At 37.4% G+C, this 16,824-nt stretch overlaps 1 protein-coding gene across 3 annotated transcripts in view; it reads right to left on the reverse strand.

Annotated features, from left to right (window-relative positions):
* Nucleotides 1-10,441: 10,441 nt before the first annotated feature.
* DCLK1 (doublecortin like kinase 1) overlaps nucleotides 10,442-16,824 on the reverse strand; it is a 201,131-nt gene continuing 194,748 nt past the window's right edge. For 2 of the 3 annotated variants that reach the window (XM_070751703.1, XM_070751705.1), the window contains one exon: nucleotides 10,442-11,849. In XM_070751703.1, the coding sequence (XP_070607804.1) occupies nucleotides 11,685-11,849 (165 nt within the window). In that variant the 3' untranslated portion in view covers nucleotides 10,442-11,684. The remainder of the gene's footprint in view (nucleotides 11,850-16,824) is intronic. The other variant, XM_070751704.1, reaches the window with a different exon arrangement.

Genomic DNA, 16,824 nt, shown 5'->3' on the forward strand with positions numbered 1-16,824 from the left:
CCCTCAATATACAATGAAAATGAATGAAGCCCTCAATATACAATGAAAATGTTTCATTGTGAAATGAAACATTGGAGCAAAGTTAATGTGTAACACAGTTTTAGACCATTTAAAAACAATATTTACTTGGCAACAATATAATGTGCTGCTTGATGTGCTTTATTCATTCATATATACTGTTATATATATTGGGCTACATTGTGCTGAAAACTATTCAGCTGGTAAACTTCTAAGTAATCTAAATCTAGTACCTTGAATTTCATGTTATATTAATGTACATATCTATGTTTGTTTTGTTATTGGTCTTTTAGCTTGTCCCTCTGAACCTTTCCTTTAAGGTTAAATTTATCCACATCCTTTACTATTCTTCACAGGACAGTTAAATTCATTTCATTTCTGACATCAAATAGCAAATAGAAAAGTATGATTTTTTAAAAACCGTATCACTTAACTAGTGACTTGTGTTTAACTCATCTGTCCAGTCCTTTATAGACAATAATTAGCAAACATTCCAATCTACAAGTGTCTGAATTCTATTTAATTTTAATTAAGAATGTAACTAAAGTTGATTTTCCTTTTGCCCTTCTGTGTTACAGAAGTTGATTATAAGGGGGGAAAATAATTGACTTTATTATGAATTTCATTATGAGAGAATAAGCTGTATTTCAATAGGCATTTCAGCTATTCATTCTGAGAAAATGGGATCTAAAAATACAAATCACAGTCTATCATAGTCCAAGAACAATTTCTGAAAGTTTTTACAAAGTTAATGCCAGCAAAACATAAATCAATAATCAAGCACTTGGTTGGCAGTGAACAGGAGAGGGACGGCTGTAATTGCTATAATATGGCACAATGATGAAAGAGATTTAGACATCTTTTTTTAATGATATTCCTGGATGGTAAGAGGGAAATAGAGGTAATATAAAGCTGAATAGCTGATGCAGCATGACCATAATATAAAGCATGTTAGGCCTGGTTTCTTTACTTCCTCTAATCAAGACAAAGGAATCACTTTGCTTTTAAGTGCTAGTTTTCTACCAGGAATCAAGAAATCTGTATTATTAATGGACATTTTACAACAAGGGATAGCATTTATTATTGTGAAGGAATACCACGTGACCTGCCATAAGAATATTTATGGAGTCTGGTGTGTTACACTGATTTATGACCAAGAAGAGTACCTTCATTTTTAGTATATCCAAAGTCTATATTGTTTCATAGGTCCAGATATATTCTCGTTATTTTCTCACTCTTATTAACCATTCAAATAAAAATGTAATAAAAATGCTTTTTGGCTACAATCAAGTAACAAATCACAAAAATGAATAGCTATAGGATAACACAATTAATTATAAATATGAACAATTTTTAATCTGTATTCCAGGTTTAAAAATGTTTTCATAATCCCAGAATACATCCCTTAAATTCAAAAGGAAATATAAGATTGCTTACAACTGAACAAATTTGACAATGCACCCTATTCATTTTCCTTGTTACAAGAGCACCAGGAGGCAAAAGTAATTCTAATACACTGCTCAAAAAAATAAAGGGAACACTTAAACAACACAACCTAACTCCAAGTAAATCAAACTTCTGTGAAATCAAACTGTCCACTTAGGAAGCAACACTGATTGACAATCAATTTCACATGTTGTCAGCACACTCAACTTTGTACAGAACAAAGTGTTCAATGAGAATATTTCATTCATTCAGATCTAGGATGTGTTTGTTTGAGTGTTCCCTCTATTTTTTTGAACAGTGTGTAATGCAATTTCCCTTCACTTCATCTGCTGAATAGAACCTGCATTTACCAGTAAAGAATTAGTTTACTTCTATGGTTAAAAATTATTATAAATTAGGTGGCGTATAAGAATAATATATTTTAGCATTGTTTTAATAAAGTAATAAATAAATAAAGAGCGAGTTCCTTGGATCAAACCAGTCAGTCCTAGAGGAGATCAACCCTGACTACTCTTTAGAAGGCCAGATCCTGAAGATAAAACTCAAATATACTGCTCAAAAAATTAAAGGGAACACTTAAACAACAGAATATAACTCCAAGTAAATCAAAATTCTGTAAAATCAAACTGTCCCCTTAGGAAGCAATACTGATTGAAATCAAATTCATTTTGTTGTCAGCACATTCAACTTTGTACCGAACAAAGTATTCAAGGAGAACATTTCATTCATTCAGATCTAGGATGTGTTATTTGAGTGTTGTCTTAATTTTTTTGAGCAGTGTACTTTGGTCACCAAATGAGAAGGAAAGACTAACTGGAGAACAGCCTAATGCTGGAATAGATTGAGGGGAACGACAGAGAATGAGGTGGCTGAATGGAGTCACCAAAGCAATCAGCTTGAGCTTAAATGGACTCCGGAGTATGATAGAGGACAGGAAGACCTGGAGGACTGTTGTCCATGGGGTCATGATGAGTTGGACACGACTTCACAATTAACAACAATAAATAAAGAACTGGAAAAAATAAAAAAAATAGAGATTGTAGATTTCTGACTATAAATAATATTAAGTAATTTTATTGCATTTTAAAAAGTTTTATTAGTAATCATAGAACTATGAATGTATTGTTGTGGTTTCGGGTCCAAAGGCTATAATATAGGTTTGATTTGATTGATTTATGGTGTCATCTGTATTGGTTCTACCATTGAGCGTTCTATCATTGAGCATTAGTTCTACCATTGAGCATCCTTTCAAACCATCCTTAGAACCCATTTCAATCAGGGATGGGTTTCTCCCAGTTTGAACCAGATCATCTGAACCGTTAGTGACCCGCTGGTGATATAATTTTGGCATCATGGATCCAGTTCTGTCTGTGTTGGTCCATGCATGCCACCATCTTTTTTTGTAATTTTTGGCAATGTTGTTTTGTTGTTTGTATAGCTTCTCCTCATCCTCTGCGGTGAAAAAAGCCCACCCGCCAGCCTGTGGGTGAATATTGATTTTTATTTCTTCTCCTGCTCCCCATCTGTGTTTTGGCCTGAAGCCACTTTCTGAGCATGCGCAGAAGTGAAATTTGCCGGAAGGGATGCAGACGCACGCAAAACATCACAATGTGCACTATTAGCAAAGGTAAGTGAAACCCACCCCTACTTTCAATCATTTACAAGAGATAAAAACAGTTCAGAGCTTCAAGCTTGACAAATAATTGTGAAACATATTAGGGTTGGTGGTGATCAGCCAAGGCCTCTAGAGGATGGAGAGATCCCTGGCGTGATGTGGACAGCAATGGGCCTGGAGGCAATTAATTTCAGCAGGACTCTCCGGCGGTGGCAGGGCACACGAGGCGGCAAGTGGCACAAGGAAGGCAAGGAGGAAGGCCTTGCCTTGGTGCACACATAGAGACTTCGTAGGATGGAAACCATTCAAAGGTTTATTAATTGCAATACCGTTAAGGCAAACGGTTACTGGAACAAGTAATACAACAACAACAACAAGATGGCCGTGCCTGGCAGCTATTTATATCCCTGCTGCCTGGCTGAGGCAACCAATCCTGATTCTGTATAGGAATAGGGGCGGGTACCCATAGCAAACTATCCTCTAGACACAACAAAACATTTCCCTTGCATGCTAACCCAAGGATTTATTACCCAAGGATGGATTTTTATCCTATTTTACTTTGTGTCTAGGGAGTCTCAGCCATCCAGGTCATGGTTGTCCCAAATGTGCTTTTTCAAGAGGTTTAACCAGAAAGACCAGTTGCCTCTTGAAAAAAGGGAATCTTTGGGAATCGTTTACTTTGATTTCAAGAATAATCCTTGCCTTGATTATTGAGAATGTGATATACTCAGCTTTCTCTTCCTTTTTACCAGAAAATTTGGAATAAATGGATGCTGTTTGCCAGGGATATCAAACTCATATATCACAGCGGTGTCACGTGATGTTTTTATTTATTTATTTTTATTTTATTCATTCATTTGTCCAATACACAAATACTTAGGAAGAAAAATAGACATGTAGTAATATATATAAGGGTAAAAGTGAACTTAGAGGAGAGGATATATGAAAGAAAGAAAATATATATGATAAGTGAGAGAAAGGAAAGACAATTGGACAGGGGATGAAAGGCACACCAGTGCACTTATGTACGCCCCTTACTGGCCTCTTAGGAATCTGGAGAGGTCAATCGTGGAGAGTCTAAGGGAGAAATGTTGGGGGTTAGGGGTTGACATAATTGAGTCCGGTAATGAGTTCCATGCTTCGATAACTCGATTGTTGAAATCATATTTTTTACAGTCAAGTTTGGAGCGGTTCGTATTAAGTTTGAATCTGTTGCGTGCTCTTGTGTTGTTGTGGTTGAAGCTGAAGTAGTCATTGACCAATAGGACATTGCAGCATATGATCTTGTGGGCAATACTCAAATCGTGTTTTAGGCGCCGTAGTTCTAGGCTTTCTAGGCCCAGGATTGTTAGTCTATTTTCGTAGGATATTCTGTTTTGAGTGGAGGAGTGAATGGCTCTTCTGGTGAAATATTCTGGAGATGTATCAGGAGTTTATCCCTCTTCACTAAACTGGAAGTGGGTGTGGTCTGCGCATATGACCAGTGAGCCAGGAGGTTGACAGCCATGCTGCATGCCCAGTAATGGGCTACCAAAAGTTTTACTACCACACTGTGGGCGTGGCTTATGCATTTTGTTTCATCATCTTTCAGTGCAAATTGAGTACTCTGGGGGTAGAGCTCCATTTTCCCTACCCCACTGTGTTCCCCCCCCATCCGGGTAGTAGCCCACTCCTGATTATCTATTATGTACACACACATGCACGCACAGCTCTTCTAAAATTATACACATTCAACCTCATTTACTGTGATAGGAAAAACATACCCAGAGCCCAGAAGGGGGAAAAAAAATATCAAAATTTTGCTACCGGTAGTATGTACCTGACCCAAATTTTGCTACGGGTACTGTGACCATACCCGTAGGAACCCATCTTTGTATGCTGAAGTCTCAATATGAAACACACACACAAAAAAGAAAAACATAGAAAACAGGTTCTTTTGTCTTAAAATCCTTTGTGTTTGGAACCAGCATAATTTTAGTAGAGGATGCACAGGGGGAAAAAATTAAGTTATCCTTGTTCTAGAACTAATTATTTTAGTGGAACAGTTCTTGGCCAGCGCTAGAAATACTTCAACTGTTTCATAGGTCATTTCTCACTTATCACTGCATAAAAATATTGCACAAAAAATCCTTTGCAGCATTGGATTTTTTTTATTTTTTGCCACTGAAAAAACAGCAGTTGTCAATTGTTTTAAAGCAAGAATTGGAAGGAACTATTTAAACAGCTTGAAGTCCAGCAAGAGTCAGCAGGAGAGGTCCTCATAATGATGCCATTGCTATTTGAGACCTGTCTAAAAGATGGATTTACTTTCTGAGATCCATTTCATAGAATTACTGAATTATGGAATAGGAAGGAAGATATGTACAACTAGTCTAGTCTTCTACAATATGCAGAAAAACCAATTAAACTATTCTCAGGGCTAGGTATATAGCCCTTTTAAACAAATCTTCCAGAGATGAAATATTCATAATTCTATAGATAAAATTTCCCGCTATTAAACAGATCAGGAAATTTTTCATAATGTATAAAGAAAATCTAGATAGCCACAATATTATTTCTGTGGCAAAAGAAAATAATTTCTGCCCATTTTCCCTAAGGGAAATTTTATGTACCTGCTCACAGTCACTCATGCCCTCATCACCTCGAGGCTCGACTACTGTAATGCTCTCTACATGGGGCTACCTTTGAAAAGTGTTCAGAAACTTCAGATCGTGCAGAATGCAGCTGCGAGAGCAATCATGGGCTTCCCTAAATATGCCCATGTCACACCAACACTCCGCAGTCTGCATTGGTTGCCGATCAGTTTCCGGTCACAATTCAAAGTGTTGGTTATGACCTATAAAGCCCTTCATGGCACCGGACCGGATTATCTCAGGGACTGTCTTCTGCCGCACAAATCCCAGCGACCAGTTAGGTCCCACAGAGTGGGTCTTCTCCGGGTCCCGTCAACTAAATAATGCCGCTTGGCGAGACCCAGGGGAAGAGTTTTCTCTGTGGCGGCCCCGGCCCTCTGGAACCAACTCCCCCCAGAGATTAGAATTGCCTCAACCCTCCTTGCCTTTCGCAAGCTACTTAAAACCCACCTCTGCAGCCAGGCATGGGGGAATTAAGATTCCTTCTCCCCCTAGGCCTTTACAATTGTATGTATGGTATGTTTGTATGTATGTATGGTTTTTTATATTAAGGGGTTTTTAATTCACTTTTAGTATTGGATTATTATTGTATACTGTTTATGATTGCTGTTAGACGACCCGAGTTTTCGGAGAGGGGTGGCATATAAATCCAATAAAACTAAACTAAACTAAACTATTGATATCATGTCCTCTTCAGACATGTTTTCTCAGACTGAATATTTCAATTTCTCCTCCTGTACTAATAGTACATATCCCAAGTTCCTGTACCATTTTTGCTGGGCACTTCTGAACCGGTTCTTTTTTTTTACCTAACCTTTCTCACTTTTCTTTGCCCTTCCCCCTTCCCTCTCCCTGTCCTCTTATTTGCTTTTGTATTTTATAATACTTTATAACTCAATAAAAATGTACATGGAAAAAACAAAGTGAGAAAGTATTTTGCAAAAGAGCTAGACTTTACAACAGGGGTCTCCAACCTTGACAACTTTAAGGCTTGAGGACTTCACAATTCCTCAGCAAGCCAAAATTGCCAGGATTGGAGATTCCTGCTTTATAGAGTTTGCCTTTCAACAAATATTGTAAAAATGTAAGTGTCTCATAATTTACTTCTCGGATCTTGGAAAAATCTGCAATTTGCTTTTGGAAATTACATACTCATATACTCACTTTGATGAATAGAAAGGTGACAAATAAATTGATAAAGAAATACATTTGGGGAACACTTTTTAAAAAGAAGGTCCAAATTATTTATGAAAAGAGACTTGGTTATAAATATTTTATTGCTGGAAAAAATGTTTGTTAATGGGAGTTAATTTTAAAGAGTACAGTGGTCCCCCGATTATTGCGAGGGTTCCATTCCAGGACCCCTCGCAATGATCGGTTTTTCGCGAAGTAGCGGTGCGGAAGTAAAAACACCATCTGTGCATGCGCAGATGGTGTTTTTACTTCCGCCGCAGCAGCGAGGAGACGAAGATTGGGGTTTCCCCGCCGCCCACGCAAACTCCTCGCTGCTGCCACGCCCGTCGCTTTTCTGCCCGCCGCTTGTCCGCCGCCTACCTGCCTGCCCGCGCACCTGCCCTTCGCCCGCCCACGCCATTCGCTCGCGCCGCTTCCCAGCTGAGTCCTGAAGCGAACTTCCGCGTTTGGCTTCAGGACTCAGCTGGGAAGCGGCGCTGGGGTTTCCCTGCCGCCCACGCAAACTCCTCGCTGCTGCCGCGCCCGTCGCTTGTCCACCCGCCGCTTGTCCGCCGCCTGCCTGCCCGCGCGCCCGCCCTTCGCCCGCCCACGCCGTTCGCTCGCGCCGCTTCCCAGCTGAGTCCTGAAGCAAACTTCCGCGTTTGGCTTCAGGACTCAGCTGGGAAGCGGCGCTGGGGTTTCCCTGCCGCCCACGCAAACTCCTCGCTGATGCCTGCCGCTCGCCCTCCCGCCAGCAAGAGGGGGAAGACCCAGGGAAGCCGCCCAGCAGCTGATCTGCCCGGCGCCATCTACGCATGCGTGGCCATAGAAAAAAGGGCGCGCATGCACAGATGGTGTTTTTACTTCCGGGTTGAAAAATCGCCATATAGCCGTTCGCAATGATCGGGATCGCGAAACGCGGGGGATCACTGTATTCAAAATTTCTGCTCATGGAGATGTCCTTTTAAAAACCCTGATAGGTCTTCTCATTTTAAAATATTATAATGCAATATTTTTTAATGCTGCAAATCTTTAAAAAAAGTACCACTTAATTCAACTGTCTTTAGAAGCCAGATCCTACATACTACTAGATAACTCTTAAAAATATAGGATTTACTGCAACAAACTCAGCATTACAGTACTACAAACATGCATTATGTTTAATTACAAAAGAGTATCTCAGGGAATTTCCACCAAATATTTGCTCAAAACTACAAAAGAGAGGACTTTCTTGGGTGTTGGACCCCACTTATGAAATCTATCCCCAGAGCATACATAGTATCTTTGTTGCCTTTCCAATCCAAGCCATTTTTCATTTTATTAATAATTTTATTAATAATTTTAACTCAGTTTTTGATTTTATGTGACAAAGTTATACCATAATAACAACTTTGCTTTATATTATCTTTTCCGTAATTCACTTTATTGTTCTTTTCACTTTTATAGTTTTAATAGCCTTGGAAGTTTCCCATGCTGATTATGGATTATAATCAAGTTTGGTACTGCTAAATTTTGGGTTGATTGATTGTTTTCAGATTAGATCCATCAAAAATTGATACTGGAATCAAGAAACATCCAAATTAAACATACAATCATCAGAAAGAGGAGAGAAATCCAGATATTTTAAACTGATAATTATCCAATAAGTAATTATTTCTTGTTACATTTTTGTAATTTATGAAAATTTTAATATAAGAAGTAACTGAGATTAAAAAAAAAATCCAGATTGTTAGGAGAAATTGTGATATTTTCCATATTAGTAAAACATGATAACAATAGCACTTAAAACTTATATGCCACTTCAACAGTGCAGTTTACCAAGTCAGCATATTGACCCTAATATGTTGGGTCCTCATTTTACCGACCTTGTAAGGATGGAAGAATTTGACTGTTTGTCCTCTGGGGAAAATGTATAAAAACAAGCTGTTGAAACAATGTAGATTCACACATAATTTAAGCAGAGAGATTATCCATGAGTCAATTGAAAATTTTCACAGCTTCTGTTGCTAGAATTTGAAAAAGTATTAACATCATGGCTTGCACATGCTATTTAACTGATTTATATTTATGCAACTTGTTCATTTATAGTTTTTTTTAAAAATATCCTTAAAGTTAAGCAATGAAAAATGCAATGGTGTATTGGTTAAGGTGGTGGCCTAAGCCAGGAGTCTCCAACCTTGACAACTTTAAGACTTGTAGACTTCAACTGCCAAAGTGCCAAAGCCCACTGCCACAATATTGCCAAAAAGGCTTCTAGAGTTGTTAACCTGATCCTACGCAGCTTCTGCTCTGGCAATCTCACACTACTCACAAGAGCCTACAAAACTTTTGCCAGACCCATCCTTGAATACATACCATATCTCGGACATCAAAACCCTTGAAAATGTCCAAAAAAACTTCACCAGAAGAGCCCTTCACTCCTCTACTCAAAACAGAATACCCTACGAAAGCAGACTATCAATCCCATGTCTAGAAAGCTTAGAACTACGATGACTAAAACATGATCTAAGCATTGCCCACAAGATCATATGCTGCAACGTTCTACCTGTCAGTGACTACTTCAGCTTCAATCACAACAACACAAGAGCACGCAACAGATTCAAACTTAATATTAACCGCTCCAAACTTGACTGTAAAAAATATGACTTCAGCAACTGAGTTGTCGAAGCGTGGAACTCATTACCTGACTCAATAGTGTCAACCCCTAACCCCCAACATTTTTCCCTTAGACTATCCACGATTGACCTCTCCAGGTTCCTTAGAGGTCAGTAAGGGTGCACCAGTGTGCCTTCCGTCCCCTGTCCAATTGTCTCCCCTTATCTCATTTATCTTTTCTTCCTTTCAAATATGTTCACCTATACTTTTATATCTTTTCTTCTATTCTTTTCTTTATTTATATTACTACATATCTATTCTCTTCAATTTGTATTATGTATTGGACAAAATAAAAAAATAAATAAATAGAATTCCTCAGCCAGCAAAGCTTAGAATTCTGGGAGTTGAAGTCCACAAGTCTTAAAGCTGCCAAGGTTGGAGACCCATGATCGATAAAGCAGGATATTTTAGTTCTAGTTTTGCTTTTGTCTTGAAAACTGATTGGAGGGTTAGTAGTTACTCTCGCTTCAACCAATTCACCTTACAGGATTGTTGTGTAGAAAAATAGGGGGAAGAGAACTGGTAGGTTAGTCACCTTGAGTTGCATATAACAAAGTAGGATAAAAATATTAAAAAACCTATCTTAAAATAAAATATTTCCCATAATAAAGCAATACATTAATAACAGCCATTTTTGTATCTGAAATGTAAAAGGAACTTTACATGTGAAATTTTAATACTCTACATTTGTGCTCAATATTTGTTAATAACACTTTAAAAAGCATAATTTAAAAACGAAACTTTTTTTTATTATTCAACTCAAGTTATGGGTGAATGGACCATTTTACAATAATATTACAATTTTAAACCAAAACTATAAAAAGATGCTTAATGTAATTTAAATGTGTTTTTGAAACACTGATGGAACATTTCTTTTCAGATTTTTTTTAAATCCCAGTCTCATACACACACAGTCTCACTAAATTCTGGTAAATATATTTTTACAAACACATTAGGTGAGTAATTGCTAATCATGTAATTTTCAAAACAACAGTTATTTATGTTTGGAATTTCAAGACCTTTCCTTGATTTACAGTTTCAGTAGAATGAATTGTTCTTTTTTCGAAGCATTGTGAAGAGAGAATAAGTATATAGTTAAATTCTCAATAATATTCACAGAAGAATCCATAGTATGTAAAAATTGATTGTGTTTATTGCTGCCTCCTAAACATGTCTTTTGTCTGCACCTGTACATGTGAACATAACACATTCTTTCAACTACACCTCCAGAAACTGTGTTTCAATGTATAAATGGCGACTGAAGTCAATAATTTTGAGATTATTGCCACATCACCCACCATAGTTTGATTTCAGACAGTTCTACTACCGATGAAATTATTTAAAGTAGTAGAACACATATTAAGAGAATTTTGAATAAGAAACAGTAAAGAATGGGATGCATATTTCTTAGCAAAATTTAGGAGCCATCGATATCTTTTGGAATCCAGATAGGATACATTTTCTTCTTGACCTTTAAAACAATCCACAATATTCTAACCAATGTCCATATCTATTAGGGTGGGGGGTTGTCCCCATGCATAAGAACATAAACAAGGTCATAGCTGGTACTTTATGATTATGGAGCACTTAACTCAGATTACTAAGTACCTGTAGAAAAAAAAACCTGTCGATAAAGCCCTCATTTTGGCTTGACAAAATTAAAATTAAACACTCAGAGGGTTAACTTATGCTTAAATTACGCATAGTAGCTCCTACCTCAATTGATGAAAACATTCATTGCTGTTATCCCCATTTGAAAATTATATATATATATATATTTATATGTATATCTCAAAATAGCCTTAACCCTTTGAGGATCATATTAGCAGCAAATCACAATCTAGACTAGGCTTCCCCAATCTGGTACTCTTCAAATGTGAAATGGGATTGCTTGGCAATTCTGGAAGGACAGTCCCACCACATCTGTGGGTGTCAGGCTGCAGAAGGCTAGTCCAGACAGAAAACAAAGACCATCTCAATCATACAGGGAATTATTGTAATAAAGATACCATAAAACTTCTTTTTGGCATCTTTGTCAAGGAACTGATACAGACAAAAATCAAATGGAAAAATTGCACATGGTTTCAGGAACTGTTGTCAAAATCTCAAAGGGTTAAGCCAAGGCTTTCAAGAAAAGTGATGTATTAAAAGGGTGAATTGGGTGAGCGAACAGTCTCAGATGAACTTGGTGAATAGTCTTCTGATTCAGAGTTGAGTTCAGGAGGTGGTGGCTGTGGCTTAAAACGTCCCCTCACATCCGGGTTGCGTCTTCGTCGGAAAATCTGCCTCTCCTTATCAAGAGCGGTGGTCTGGCAGGGGCATAAAATGAGAATAGATGAGATTAAGCTGGGCATGAAATAGCAAACCTGACTCTCGTTTCTCTTCTTTTTCAAAGCAAACCTCAACCCAGGTCAAATTAACCCCACCCCGCCCTCCACAACCATCAGGTCTGGCTAGTTTTGCAAGCTTTAATCCATTACATGACTCAATTCATATCAAAGTGCATAATCCAACCTATAAAGAGGCAGTGTGATCTCATCAAGCATGTACAGTATGAGTGCATGTCTCTATATGGATGCCATATGTTAGACTTCTGGAAGCTATTAATATATATATATATATATATATATATGAATAATAGGCTCAGGTTTCAGACAAAATGCAGTCTAACCTGCTTTTTTCAAATGAGGTCTCGGTTCTGAGTAGAAATTCAATGCAATTTAATCCAAAGAGAGAGGTAAAAATTTGCCAATGTTCAAAATAATGAAAGTATCCATCAAAACACCACTGTTAGAAATACAGTAGTACCTCCACTTAAGAACTTAATTCGTTCTGCGACCAGGTTCTTAAGTAGAAAAGTTTGTAAGTAGAAGCAATTTTTCCCGTAGGAATCAATGTAAAAGCAAATAATGTGTGCAAACCCATTAGGAAAGAAATAAAAGCTAGGGATTTGGGTACGAGGGGGAGGAAGAAGAAGAGGAGGAGGACAGTCGGTGCCGAAGGAAGAAAGTGAGGTGAGGGGAATAAAAAAAATCCAAAACTTTAAGGCTTAAAAAAAAAACGAGGGACTCTGAGGCGGCAAGGAGGAGCCTGCACCTACCATACACTCAGCGCGAGGCTGCCTCGCATACATTGCGCCAAAGAGAAAAACCCAGGGGGAATGGCAGGAAACTGGCCGGCCTTCATACTGCTCTCAAATTTCCTGGGAATTTTTTCCGGGCTTGGGTTCTTAAATAGAAAATGGTTCTTAAGAAGAGGCAAATTTTTTTTGAACACCCTGTTCTTATCTAGAAAAGTTCTTAAGTAGAGGTGTTTTCAGTAATGAGCAGCCAAAATTTTTACTGCCACAATGTGGGTGTGGCTTATTTTGTGATTGTGGCTTAATGATCATGTGACTGGGTAGAAGTGGCTTGCTGGCCATGTGACCAGGTGACTTGCATGATCATTGTTCAAGTGCACTGTTAATTTCTTGACTTACAACTTTACCAGTGTTGCTCGCTGGGGTGATAATTTGCTTCGCGTTTCCCACGCTCCCCTTCCTGGGTTGCCCCCCCACCTCAGGCTGGGTAGCTAGGCGAATGGGTGCTGCCAGAAGCATAAATGCTGCTAGTGCTGCTTCCACCTCAGGTGGGAGGTGGCTGTGTGAGGCTGGAGGGGAGCCGGGCAGGAGAGAGAGAAGCTCGTCCGAGGCCAGGAAGGAGGAAAGAGGAAAAAAGCAAGGAGCGCAGATGCAGCAGCAGGGGGAAAAAGGAGAGCCAAACTGAGACCAGAAATCCAGGAAGTGACAGCCACCAATTAGATGGAGCTGCACATGTATCATAATTTCTTCTGGTGGAACTGTGTTCCACCCCCGTCCTGCCTGCTGCTCACCCCTGGGTATTCTTAGGTAGAGGTACCACTGTATTAGATTTTGATAGAACAATCAGACAAAAGAGAGGTATTCTCAACATGCTTACTCTTTCTCTCACTTCATACTTCCCTACTCACCATTCCTCTTTTCCTTTTAACGCAGGCACTTGCTTACACATCACAAATCACACAGACCATTTCTACATCCCATAAGTTTCCACTACGCTTTCCCTTTTGCTCTTTTTACACCTTTTCCAGCCAAACAAACTACTCTTCCCATTCCCTTCAGATCCCATTGGCCGTTTATCAGTGTGAATTAAATTGCCACCAAATTCCAGTGTGAGCTGGAATTTCTTGTGCGAAAGGTTTAGTACTCATTTTCTAGATCATTCCAGTTAGATGCTCCTTACCACTATCTAATTCTTATTAAGACACAGGGTGATTTTTGGAAAGACTTAACCTATAGGTACATAAATTCAAGTAATTATTTAATAAGTTGATGTAATGTTGGACCTAACAAGCATGTTTTTAATTTTTAGAGTCAGTCTAAGTTTTATTAGTTTGGGATGTCTTTAAACATTATGTAAATTTCCTGAAATTCCTGGACTGAGAGTTAGTCTCTAAACTATAAATGCTCACTATAGTAAACCAGATTCAAAACTACTGGAAAAATCCAATAAAGCTAAGTGTTTTCAGAAATGTTGGAAAGGTTATTATGATGAGCTGATATGAATAAGAGTTTATTATACTTCAGTTCTTCCTGAGACATTCACAATTGTTTTTTGTTGAAAATCTACCAGTTATACAGTGACTCAGAAACATAGTTATACTCTGAGCATTTTTGAGAACAAGATTAAAACTAAATCAGGTTAATGCAGGTTAGTATTATAGCAATCCATGTTTTAAAATAATGCAATCAAGCCCCCAAAATGTAATAAAAGCAGAAGAGGGACAAAGTTTATAAAGCAAATGGATTCAGTTAAGCTAAATTGTTCCCCTAATAGTTTTATAGTTAGAATATTTAAAGGGCTGATATAAAGTGGCAATAAAAGTTCATCTTTGGATCTTGGGGAAAAAAGACAATACTAAACGCCAACTGCTATCGTTTGCCAAAAGTTCTTTGTTTACAGTTGGCCCTTGGAAAAGGCCTAAACGGTTTTCAAAGTTGTGCTTTAAAACCAACTTTATGATTATATTTTAATAGAAAGCAGAAGACATTTGGAATCATATTCACATTACAGAGATAGAATTTACAGTATATAATTCTCTGTAACAAATGGAGAGAATGGCATACATTACTCTTCTATGACATACAGATTTGCATTTAAAATATTTCTGTGCACAAAAGGAGTTCATTTAAAGATTGACTCACATCACATCATTTTTATATTAATCCCAGATTCATGAAAAATTCTTTCTTTCGGCAGGAAAGTCTAAATTAAAATCTCCATTACAATCCAGAATAATACGCTCCTGGTAAGCAACTTTTGTTTTGTTTTTAAGGATGAATTAATCCTAACATTTCTATGTGATTGGGGTTCATATTATTTAAATCAAAATCTTTTGCTCTTATGTCTAATTCAATCTTTTGTTCTTCTAGCTATCCAGACCAACAAGGAACCTACACATGAGAACTATAGCAAAATCATGGTCTGTGACATATCCATAATGAAGGAATAGTTTAATTTAGTACTAACATGTTAGCAAAAAATTATCCAGATCTCTCTTTAGCATTAATTGGACTTATAACGAGGAGAGGTTTTCTACTTTCTAAGACAAAGTAAGTTGGGATGGTAGAGTATATGAAGTTGTTGGGAGATGTTAGAACAGAAGTTATGGAGCAATTACAAATTTCCTTTGGCACTATTAACTTAACAGATTGTTTATTCCTGTATAAATCTTAATGAACTAAGTTGAAAATTGATTCTGTATTGACCAATCTCATAAGTGGTAGGCTTCCATGGAAGTGCAGCTATTGAAATAGATATTTAAACTTCAGAACCTCCTCCTATCTTTCTACCTTTCCAAATCATACTTCTTTCCAAAATGTCCATAAACCATTTCATATGCTGCCATTTATTTTGAAATTTCTATCTAGTTTGAACATGGATTCATTTTTAACTTTCTCTCTTCCCTGAAACCTATTCACTCTTTCTTCATATATTTGTTTTGCAACTTTATTTTCCTTCATTCTGTCTTACTTTAACAAATATACTTTGACAGTCTTACTTTATACTAATAATTCATATTTGTTTTCAATCATCATTTATTTGGCAGATTTAACCTTATTTCTGCATTTTTCATTTTACAGATTTAGGTACCCCATTCTGAGGATATCCAATGTTTATCCTGATGTATCCAACTCTCACTTCTGCACAATAACACAGCATCTTATTTACAGTCATTTTTGCTTCTATCAATCAGCACTCAGTCCTTGCAACAATTCATATAATCGAAATATGTGTTTTTTCTGGAAGCATCTGGATGTTTCAACTTTTTTCTATCTTTTTCTACCAAAATATATATCATTCTATAATACAAATTCATTTATTTGCTCTAGTTTTTCAATAATTTATGAATAAATTACTCAATTTTCCTGTTAAGTACAACCTTATTGGTCTTTGATTCATTAAACTATACTAGTATGTTCTGTAAAGTACAATATTCAGGTTTTTACTAACCAGAACTCTATTATATAAATACATATAAAAGTACGGCTCTATTCCTCTTCTTCAGTGAGTGTACCTTCAATGTCATCAAGAGTAATCCTTATATGATTATCCATGAATATATTTTACAACTTAAATGGCCTCATACATCCTTGTCAAGATGGTAGAAAAACTAATTACTAACTTGGATAGAAACTGAGGCAAGGAAGAATATGTTTAATTACCTATCCTGTCAGGTGACCTAATGGGTATGATTGGAGCTAGGCTACGCATGCCATTTGTGACACTAGTTTAGATTAAACCCTAAATGTATTTGGGCATATTTTCCTATGAGTCAATCATACACAAAACATATACTAAAAGACCTGACACGCTAAAAAATTTTATTTATCTTGCCACAGGATTTCTGTGTGTTTCAAGAAAAAATAGAGAGCTAACAATAACAATTTCAAGTAACAATTAATGTGGAAAATGTTTACAAAGACAAATAAGAACTTTCTATTGATGTTCTCCGGGATCTAATTGACTTTGGCTATTCTTGAAAATAATAAACGGGGTCAAGTTACTAGATATGACCAGGTCTCAAAGAAGATAGTAGAAAAGCTGTTCCATTATTGTGAAATTATTCCTATAGACCGAGGTGGGTTCTGTTTTTCTTCCCTGCCGATTCGCTCCCTGGCTTGCCGTGGGGGCATGTATAGTGCTAAAAAAACCCACCTTCTGCGTGTGAGCAGAAGCAAAAAAAAAGATACTGGTGGCTAGTGGT

The sequence above is a fragment of the Erythrolamprus reginae genome, chromosome 4 (genome assembly GCF_031021105.1).
Source record: "Erythrolamprus reginae isolate rEryReg1 chromosome 4, rEryReg1.hap1, whole genome shotgun sequence".
NCBI classification, from domain to species: domain Eukaryota; kingdom Metazoa; phylum Chordata; class Lepidosauria; order Squamata; family Dipsadidae; genus Erythrolamprus; species Erythrolamprus reginae.